At 46.8% G+C, this 11,074-nt stretch overlaps 1 protein-coding gene across 1 annotated transcript in view; it reads right to left on the bottom strand.

The window, feature by feature from the left end:
- The window catches only part of CHCHD4 (coiled-coil-helix-coiled-coil-helix domain containing 4), a 12,928-nt gene extending 1,854 nt beyond the window's left edge, over positions 1-11,074 (bottom strand). The window contains exons 1-2 of the mRNA XM_037802682.1: positions 10,921-11,074; positions 3,641-3,739 (exon numbers count right to left, since the gene is read on the bottom strand). Coding sequence (XP_037658610.1) covers positions 3,641-3,739; positions 10,921-10,942 — 121 coding nt within the window. The 5' untranslated portion in view covers positions 10,943-11,074. The remainder of the gene's footprint in view (positions 1-3,640; positions 3,740-10,920) is intronic.

The following is an 11,074-nucleotide window of genomic DNA, read 5'->3' as shown; positions in this document are numbered from 1 at the left end:
ACAAATGGATTTTCATTTTCAATATTACATAGATCTTTTATTTTTGAATATCACTCTTTTTCTTATCTTTGACCTTTGTTAACACCTAAATAGCATTTCCTGGTTTTCCAACATGCTTTCAAGATGATGGCTTTATTTTCAGCTTTGTGAGAGATATGGAAATATGATTCAGGTAGAAATTTGGTGCATGAGTCTTCTACAGACACCGAGAGCACATTCTTTTAGAAAATCTCTAAAGCAATACAGCAGTTCCTTGAAAAGCTAAATATAGAATTATATATGACCAGGCAATTCTACTTCTAGGTATATACCCAAAGAAAGTGAAAACAGGGTCTCAAATAGATACTTGTACACCAATGTTTACAGCAGCATTATTCGCAACTGCCAAAAGGTGGAAACACCCCAAATGTCCATCAACAGATGAACGGATACAGAAAATATGGTATATCCAAACTGTGGAATATTATTCAGCTATAAGAAAGAATGAAGTTCTGAGACATGCTACAACATGGAAGAACCTTGAAAACATGTTCAGTCAAATAAGCAAGGCACGTAAGGACAAATATTGTATATCACTTATAAGGGATGACTAGAATATCATATGAAAGAAATAGCAAATTCACAGTGACAGAAAGCAGATTAGAGGTTACCGGGGGACGAGGGAAGGGGAGAAGGAGGAGTGTCTGTAAAATTGTAAAAAATAATAAAATAAAAAAAGGAAAAGAGTCTGAACTAAGGGTGAGTCTCCCCACACCTGTTACCACATCTTCCTTGAGAGAAAAAAAAAAAAAGAAAGAAGAAAGCAAGCCTCTAAAATACCCTGTGGAAGTATACATGAAAGTACCCAAGTGTGCCACTCTGAGCTAGTATGCAAAGTCCTGGGTCCTGGGCTGAGTCCTGCCTCTTAATTCTAGCTCAGCAACCTTCACTGCTCAGCGAATCTGCTGCTCTTTAATTGTAAACTGGGGGGAATGATGGCAACCAGTACTTCCCTGCCCTCCCCCACCATGACCAGTTGCAGAGTAAGTTCTCATGCATTTAGTTAATCTTCCACTCTCAGTAACTCAAGCTGTCCATTTGTCAATCTACTGCAGGAGGTGCTGCTAACCCGTTTCTATGTGGGCTTCTGGGGTTTGGTAGGGTCTAAGGGTGGACTTGTAAGATTCCCAGAGCCCATGCCCTACCCCCCCATACCTCACCATCTCTCCCTGCTTCTCAGGGGCTCTCAGTGCTGGAACATAGAAATGGTGCCCCCTGGAGGTTCAAATCTGCTTACAAACCTGTACAACCAGTTTCCAAAAGAAATAACAGATGATAATACTGACGTTTAAAAATTATAACCCAGGTCTGCAGGATTACCTGTTTCATCCTTTCTCAAGGGAAGGTGAACCAAATGATAGCTTTTCTGACAGCTATGGTGCCAAGCTGCATTTTAGAGACATGCTATAAAACCACAAGACAGTAGCTACAGCATGTTCAGTTCAGCCAGGCCTGAGATCCAGTATACTTTCATATCTGCACTCAAAGGCCTTGCCTTCTAGTACCTGTCACTAACTTCCTCAGCCAGCCCCTGCCTCCTCCTTTGCTCTTAGTTTTCCCATTGGGACCAGGTGATCTTTAAGGCCCTCCTGGCTTTTTTATTCTATGACAATTAATCCTGCCATCTTCTCTTTTGGTAGCCTTAGCTGTTTCAAGTGCTACCCCAGCCACTGAACTCCAGGTGCCAGGATGCAGGCATCATCTGGTGGCCTGCTTGGTCCACTTGGGAATTGTGCAATTGAGAGCTCAGAACCTGGGATCAGAGTTCTCTGTGTTTTAGAAGCTTCTTTGTCCAACCATCCACTAGAAGCGCAGAGATAAATACCTCTGCAGAGATATCGTAAATGACAGAAGCAGGTTAAAAAGAGAATAGCAGGGACAATGAAGAAAGGTAAGAACTGGAGGGGAGGCACAGTCACATTTTCCAGAAACACTGTGAGACAAATAAAACAAGGCCTTATTTCTCTAGCAGCTCCCAATATCATCCTGGTCAATTAACAAAATGTGCTTAACTAACCATAGGAAAAGTACTGGAGCTTACCTGTGATTTAGTTTTCTTTAAAAAAGAGCACTGATTCAAAATTATTCCTGTACCCATCATTCTCGGAATGCTAACCCTCTGTGATAATGTCTGTACTCTCCACTGTTTCAGACAGGCTGCTACATATGCATCCTTAGCTTCATGCTCACCGCTCCGAACAGTAATGGTAATGAAGTGTCCTGGCCCCTAAGAGTCACTTGAATTAGCATCTGAAATATTCCAACCAGGAGCCCACATACTCCAGAGGCAGCTACTATACACTCCTAAATGTATGCACTGCCAGTCAGCACGAGAGGGTTTGGTAGTTGTTGTCATGGATGTTTGAAATAGTTTTTGGTTGTGGCGAAGTCAGTACTGCTTAGCATGTGTATTGCTTGTGAGTACTGCGCAGACACATCCGCCTCCCGTACGCTGACTGCAAGGATCCAGTGAGTCCGGTGGTCTGCAGGCTCTGGAGCGGCCCCTTAGGCCCCAGGGACCTAATGCCACAGTCAGGGCAATGGTGCTGACTGGGCCACCTGAGTCCTGCCACTGGGATTCTGTCCATCTCCCTCGAGGGGCCTCTTCACGCACAGGCTTCCCCAACCACACAGAACAAGTATGACTGTCCATGTGCCTGCTGGCTAAGAAAGCTGGAGAGAGGGCAGGATTCAGTCTGGTGGCTTGACCGAGCAGGAGGGTCCCTGTCACCTTACCTACCTGTAACGACTAGAATCCACTGTTACCCTCCCCCAAAACTTCATCACTGGGAAGCATTCGCTCTGCATAAGTCAGTGCAAAGACTTGGAAGAGACAGGGGCAGGAAGTGCTTCAGTAAGGAGAAACTCCTGTGTTCTGGCCTAACTGCCAGGGAAGTGTAGCAGGAGTGCTGGTGAGCACATCTCTGAGAGAGGCGACCTCATGGCTGAGATGATGTATAATAAAAAATTTAACCTTGCCCAAAGATTAAATTTAGCCTTTGCCCTAGTCTCCTGATGAGCAATCTCTAAAGCCTTGGGATGTCCTGTCTGATAAGAGTGTCTTTGTTTATGTGATTTATGGTGGGGGGCTTGGGGCCATGCATATCAGCTAGATCTCCAGAGAGGCTGGAGACTAAGGTCAGCCAGGAGGGCAGCTAGCAATATCTATACAATTGAATTCCAATAAAGAGTCTTGCCACCAAGACCCGGATAAGCCTCCCTGGCTGGCAACACTCATGCACATTGTCACACATCACTGTTGGGAGGAGTGAGCGCTGTCCAGGACTCCACAGACAGAGGATACCTGGCAGTGCCATATTTGGGACTCTCCTGGACTCTGCCCCACACGCCTCTTCCTTTGGCTGACTTTAATCTGTCTCCTTTCAACAAAACCATGGGGATACCGGCTTTCAGTGAGTTCTGTGGGTCCTTCTAGCAAAATCACCGGAACCTGAGGATGGTCCTGTGACTGCCCACTAACTCTGCAGATGGATATCTGGAAATGTAGCCTTGGCAAGGACAAACAGAGAAAGGAATTATGACCCCTGAATCTCCCCCCAGCACATGTCTGTGGGTCCCTGGGAGGACACACGCCACTCACCGTGCTCCTCGTACGGATCGTTGGGGTCATCAGCCACCAGCTCTGCACTGCTTGGAGTTTCGTGGTCTTCTTTGGTCACAAATATGATCCGATCCTTCCCTGGCATTTGGAGAACAGAGGAAGAAATGTTTCATCTAATAGCAGTGCAGCACCTCAAAACCCAAAGCAGCTGCACAAACTAAGGTGGAAGAATGTCCCATGTGACACCCAACAGTGAGGTGGTCCCATCAGAATGCTCTCCCCTGGGCTGCTAATGGCCTCGTCCCGTCTATACTGTACAGAGAGCCTATGCAGTATTACTGCCCTTACCCCCATTTTATACAGCCACAAACCAAGGCCCAGAGCAGTTACCAAAAATCAACCAGTTGGCAGCAGCAAGGCAGGGCCAGCACCTACCCAATTCCCTCTTGTGCTCTGTACCATGTGACCTCATGCTTTCCTCAAAACTTTGGGCATCCGCTTCCCGCACAGCAGTTTTTGTCAGATATTCCCTTTTAGTAAGATAAGCAACTTGCCCACAGTACCCTGCATGCTCATCAGCTTCCCCTACCAGTCCCTGGAGGGCAGGGCCTGGGGCTGGTCCACCTCTGTGTCCTGCCAACCCACCCATTCCCCTGAGAAGCCGACAGGCAACAGTACCCCATGATACAATGGTGAGCCAGAGGCCCTGGGAACTGACTTGTCCAAGCTCACACAACCAGCAAGTGGCAGAGCTGGACCGTGAACCCAGCTCTGTGTCTCCATGTCCGTGACATGGAGATCCTTTCCACAAGCACAAGGAGGACAGTTGACACTGAGTACTGACAGGTCTCGGGCACTGTCCAAGAGCACTGCATGCCCTAGGCATGAAGAAATGCTTCCTACAATAAATACTGGCCCAATCTTCACCCAAGCTTAGAATTACGTGAATAAATAGGATCTTTCTGGGTGCCTATCTGTGAAGGGCAAGGACAAATTCTACAGCTCTAATGACTGCCCATTCTGAGCCCAGAAGATCTGGGATTATGGCCCCTTATCTGCAATGGGATGGGCAGTGCCTAGTGTTTCGAAAGACTTGCAGACACTTCCAAAAGAGCCCTTGGACAGGGGCACTAGAGACAGTGCCTTAGTCAGTGAGAGAGAAGGTCAGCTACTAGAGGGGCAGAGGTCAGGCCTACAGAAATATGGCTCTCTGGAAGCTGCTGGCATTTTCTCTGATTATTTCTGTTTTGTTTTCCTTTTATATTTAGGAAAGTTCTGCCACAGGTACACTGAGGGAAACCAAGGAAAAAGGTTGGGACCCATGCTTGGGCTGGAATATTTAAGGAAGAGGCTGGAGGAAGGCACAGGCAACAAAAATTGGAATGACCCCTCCAGTGAGGGCAGTTCAGGGGACAGAGGGAAGGCACCCTTGGTGCTTGTGCCAGTTTGGATGTATTATGTCCCCCAAAACACCATGTTCTTTGATGCAATCTTGTGGGGGCAGATGTATTAGTGATTAGGTTGGAATCCTTCATTTCCATGGAGATGTCAGTCAATCAACTGTGGGTGAAACATTTGAGTAAATTACTTCCATGGAGATATGGACCCTGCCCATTAAGGGTACATCTTGATTTAATCACTGGAGTCCTATAAAAAGCTCTCAAACAGAAGGACCTCAGAGCAGCTGCAGCTTAGAGAGACATTTTGGGGACAGCCGTTGAAAGCAGACTTTTGTTAATGCTTTGGGGATGCCAGCCCAGTGTTTGCTCCGGAGAAGCTAAGAGAGGACAAAATACCCCAAGAGCAACATTCTGAAGAAAGCAAAGGAGCTGAGAGACGACCTGGAACAAAACCCAGGTTCAGCAGATGCCAGCCATGTGCCTTCTCAGCTAACAGAGGTTTTCCAGGCACCAATGGCCTTCCTTTGGTGAAGGTATACTCATGTTGATGCTTTAATTTGGACATTTTTGTGGCCTTCAGACTATAACTTTATAACCAGATAAACCCCCTTTATAAAAGCCAATCCATTTCTGGTATTTTGCATAATGGCAGCATTAGCAAACCAGAACAGTGCTTTATATCCTTTCCACACCTGCACAGGGCATTCCATATGGGTGATAGTTTAAGTAGAGTAAAAGGGTCGCCTGCACTGGGCACTGCTGGAAGGGACCCCTTTCCGAGAAAGGATTTTCCAGGAGACCAAAACAAAATGGAACAATGGAATGCATCCTACAGAGCTGCAGATAAGCAACACCTGGTAATACACCCATTTCAGTCCAGGAGTGATAACGCTCATCAGATGCTTCCCCTTTCCACTTCCTAGACAGACTCCTTTCTACTTTCTGCATAGGATGCTGCCCAATTCATGACTTGCTCCATGAAGCAAGTGAGATCCTAAATTGCACGAAAAGTTTTTCTTTTAACCACAGTAAGGAGGCACTCTTAGGGTAGATGATTGGAAGGTCCACCCCTACTGAGGTTTCCGCACCCAGCCTGGTCTCTGCTTCAACACCTCACGTTATTTCAGAGTAGAACTGCTTTTCCCGTGGGGTCTGGGAAAGGATTTGGGCCAGGCAGTTGGTCATGTTAATATACCTGATGACCTTGCCAATTCTGGACAGTTTAGAAAACACTCGAAAGCAGTCTGCGAAAATGCTGACAGCTAAGCAGAATAAGCTGACACCAAATTCTCAGCTTCTGACAGTTTTGTTTGCCAGCCTGATGGTAAGGCCCAGAAAAAGCAGAATCAAGCTCTCTGGCACACCCAGATGGTTCCCAGAGTTCAGAGGTGACTGATAACACAGCAAGATCTGGGAAGGCCTGCCTGGCCTAGGTCCCCCGAGTTTCAGGTCCATCCCACACAGCAAGGTCCTTTCACATGCCCCCCTGGACACACCTCTGAGAGCATGGTTCACGCTGGAGTGACAAACAGGATAAAAACTGCATCTTTTAAACAGTTAGACCCCATGCAATGCATTTTACCTCCATTGGCTCATTTAAGCCTCACACCAACCCTGTGAGGTGGGGATTTACTTTTATCTCCTTTTTTTTAATCTACTTTTTACAGAGACAGAAAAAACAGAGGCTCAGAGGAGGTAAGGAACTGGCAGGAAGGCTCACAGATAAGCGAAGGCCCAGCAGGAACAGGAACCCTGGCGTGAAAAGTCCCGAGTGTGTATTCTAGACCCTTGCCCTAGACACTGCCCATTGCACAGTGTCCTATAAAAAGCTCTCAAACAGAAGGACCTCAGAGCAGCTGCAGCTTAGAGAGACATTTTGGGGACAGCCGTTGAAAGCAGACTTTCTACTAAGAAAGTAGACTTGCTATCACAGCTGACTGTATGGATCCCAGGCCTCTGCTTTCTGGAATGTTTTAAAGCAGATGATTGTGATACAGACACAAGCTTGTTTATTCTCAACATGCCAAACTGTGAAAGAACTAGTCGTAAGACGGCTGACTAGGAGAGTTAAGAAGGCTTCGAGGAGTCAGCTAGGCTAGTATTTCTCATAAAATTTCTCAGGGACTCTATGGATGAATAAAATGCTTATGTTTTTATATCCAAGGTAATCTAAAAAAACACTGACATAAGCATATTCAGAAGGATGGAGAGAACCACCTCATACCCAACAGACTTGAAAGATCTTGGAAGAAGAGAAGCAAGATGGACTTAACACAGAAACAATGCCATCAGAGCCAGTGAAGCCTAATCACAGCTCCATGGGGTGAACAAAGGTTTCAAATCATTCAGAGACCAGCGTTGGATGATCGTGGGCATCAAAAAATAGTAGCACAGGCACAGTTAACTCAAAAGGACCCGTACTGGCATAGAAGCATGTTTTCTCTAAGGGGACAATTACAATTTTCAAACACTATCTACCAGATGACATTAATGTTGTTCAACTGAATATTGTTAGCATTCAATCCGTTAACCTGTTACGTCTTAGAGTTGGTTAAAACCACAAGCAAATGTTTATATCTAAGTATGGATTTCTTGGATATTCACATAACATACCAATAGAACAAAAAGAAAGGATCAACACAGGGGTCCACAAGAATTTATGTCCTTTGGAATCCATGTAGTTCTCAAATTCGAACAGCAGTGATTCCCTCGTGTGGTATGATTATCGTACTATCACCCAGGGTTAAAAAGGAGCCTGGCACTCAGCCTCAGGAATCTGCACTCAGCAGCTCTTGGAAACCTCACAGACATCTTAATCCACTCTCCAGTCTCATCCCTCTGCTCTCCCTGTGTAGGGTAAATTGAAGGGTCCTGTGTCCCTGGATGGCAAACTCTTAGGTTAGGTTTCTCGGTTCCTCCATAAGGCCCACTCAAGAATTAGCTCAGAATCACCTGCTTTCTCTGCTGGGCAGAAGTCAGCAGGACCATCTCCTTCCACACTATTTGACCATGAAGCCTCCTAAGACCAAGCTGCTAATCATTGGCTTCCAGAAGTCTGACCTTTGTCCAGACTCCTGGGAGGTAACAATCTAGTCTTTGGAATTTCCCATGATAGAGGAGTGTTCTGATCTCTTATGTCTACAGAGTGAAACCTCATATAAACTCAGGATAGTCAAAGCTTACAAGATACACTGCTATGCCAGGAGGGTGACCCATTCTGATTCCAAGTGGAAAAGACAAGGGAGCTTGTATTTGAGACCCTCCCAGACCTTGTCCTATGCATCTCTTCTTTTGGCTTCTTCTACTCTGTAGACTTATACAATAATAGAACTGTAAATTGAATGAAACTGAATAGCACTGGAGCTGGTAACAAAATTTGCAGCTGGTTAGAAGCCTTCCTTGACCCTGCAGAGCCTTTTTTTTTTTTTTTTTTTAATCATGGCATGCTGAGCTTTTTCTTCACGTCACTCTGCACAGTTTACAATTATACATTCATCCATTGATGTTTTAATGCCCATCTCTTCCACTAGAGGCCACAAGGGCAGAGATTGTGTTACCTTTGCTAACTACTGTGTGCCAGTGGCTGGCCCATAGTAGGTGCTCAGTAAACGTCTGTTAACCAAATAGGAGAACAGACCACCTAGAAATGGAGGAAACCAAAGAAAGGAACAGCATGGGGCTGACATAGAACAGTGAGGGTGGTCCAAGGCCAGACAAGGAGGCTGAGTCTATACTGGGGAACACCTTGAATGCCAAGCTAAGGCCTTTTACCCAAAGGTTCAGTGGAGGATAGACTCCAAAGTAAACCAGCATAGGCAAGTCATCAGCTCAGAACAGAGAGCAGACATGCATGAGTTCATTTGATCAAGACTTGAGTGCCTATCATATACCAGGCCCTGTGCCGCATGCTGGGGATACAGCCCAGCTAATTCTCTCTGCTCGTGGGAGAAAATAGGCAGGAAATAAAGAGACAAAAAATAAACAAGGTATTTCACAAAACATGGGACATGAAAAACACAAAGAAATGGTCAGAGAAGGCCTCTCCGAGGAGGTGATGTTTGATCAGAACCTTAAAGGATGAGGAACCAGGCATGGAAGAGCTGGAGGAAGTATGTGCCAGGCAGAGGGAAGGGCAAAGCCAGGAGGCCAATTTAGGGGGAACAGAGACATGGAGGGAGGGAATGGGAGATGGGGCTGGAGGTAGAGGCAGGGATAAGATCACATAAGCACTTACAAGGTAAGGAGTTTGGGATCATTTTTCTAAGTCCCAGAGAAAGCAAAAAAGATAAGTAGGTAGAAAAACAAAAAACATGGGGGCTTTTTAGGGGCTAGTGGTATGGATAAGATAAAAGCTAAGGAAGGCCTGAAAGTGAGTGCTTTCAATTCTCATCCCAACTAAGAAAGAGACTCTTGAACCAGGAAATGATAGGGCTCCATGCTTTGGTGCCAGTTCTGCCCCTCCTTCCTAGAGAACCTGTGTCCCCTATAAAGTTCCCAAGAAAAAGGAGGGGTGTTATTTATTTGCACAGATTCGTTGTACCTAACAGGCTCAAAAATTATTTACTAAATGAAGACGTGAATTAGAAACTCAGAGAAAGGTAATTAAAAACAAGACAAAAGACCTAACATAATGGTGACAGCGGAGGACTTTTTTTTATAGCAGATATTAATTATTAATTAATGGAAACAGTACTCAGAAGGATTCTAGAAGAAAGCAGGGGTACTTGGGAAAAGGCCTGGAGTTCTCGATTGAGCTCTGTCCCTAACTAGCTGTGTGAACTTGGGTACGAGCTAATCCCCTTTCCTGGGCTTCAGATTCCCTGAATGAAACTTAGGGGGCTAAAGAATCTCTGCATGAGTTCCAACTTTCTCTGGAGTGTTCAACTCTCAAGTGTACACTATCCCCATCTCCTGGCACAGACAGGGTCTTTTATGAGTATCTGTTGAATGAATGAAGTCCACCTTCTCATTTCACAAGACTGGAAACTGGAGCCTGGTGGGGTAAAGTGGCAGCTCTGGGACGAGCAGCAAGTTAGTGCCAGCGTGTGGGGTGGTCCTCCCACCTGGATACCCACCAAGCTTCTGGGCTCTTGGGCAGAGGAAACAACAGTGAGTAGAGAGGGGCGTGGGTGGAGCCCAATTTTGTTTGGAGAGAACAGATCTTCCCAGCAGAAGTCTCCCTGGAATCCGCGAAGTACCAGATTGGATAATGCAGTTCTGGAATCAGACCGCCAGAACTCAAATCCCAGCTTCACTATCTACTGGCTGCGTGACTTTAGCCAAATCACTTAACCTCTCTGTGCCTTGAGTTTACTACACTAGTCGGTAAAAAGGGATAACAGAACTTATCAGGTCGTTGGGAGATCAATGAGATAAATCACATAAAGCCCTTTAAACAGTGCCTGATGCATAGTGGGAGCTTAATAAATTGCATTAACACCGCGCCAACCCAGCACGCGACCCTAGCGGCAAGATTTCGGAGACAGTTACAAGGCGCCCGTAATATGGAAACACGTGGTATGAAGCGAGAACGAAAGTAATAATTAATAACAATAAATTCCCAATTACGGGCGAGGCAACGTGCTAAGCACTTCCCATACACCCTCCGGGCCTAGCTTAAGAGTCTCCCAAGTGTGGCTCCCTCGCAGGCCGGGGTTCGAGCCTCACCGTGACCTTGGACCAGCCCCGTTCCTCCCAGAGCTTCGGTTCTCTCATTTGCAAATCAGGGTGACAACCCCGTCAGTCGACTCTCTCCCGACGGTCGCAAAGAGGATGACCCGGGCCGCACATCGTGTCGGCCGCGCCGGCAGCGGGATCGCGAGACGCCGGGGCCTAAGGGGGCTGCCCGGGGTGGCGTGCCCCCTGCGGGCCCTCGTAGGCCGGTCTCCATAGCAGCCCGCGCTCTGCCGCTCTCCCTACCTTCCTGCCGGCAGTAGGCCATCGCTGCAGCCGGGTGCTCAGACCTCGCAGCGGCAGCAGTGGCGGCTGCTCCACGCCGTGACCTCTTCTCAGGATGAGCGTACGGATCCGAGGCCCGCGCGGACCCGCCCCCTCCAGGCCTGCCCGCCGCGCG

The sequence above is a fragment of the Choloepus didactylus genome, chromosome 1, assembly GCF_015220235.1.
Source record: "Choloepus didactylus isolate mChoDid1 chromosome 1, mChoDid1.pri, whole genome shotgun sequence".
NCBI classification, from domain to species: Eukaryota; Metazoa; Chordata; class Mammalia; order Pilosa; family Megalonychidae; genus Choloepus; species Choloepus didactylus.
This window is presented reverse-complemented; position numbering and strand designations above follow the sequence as displayed.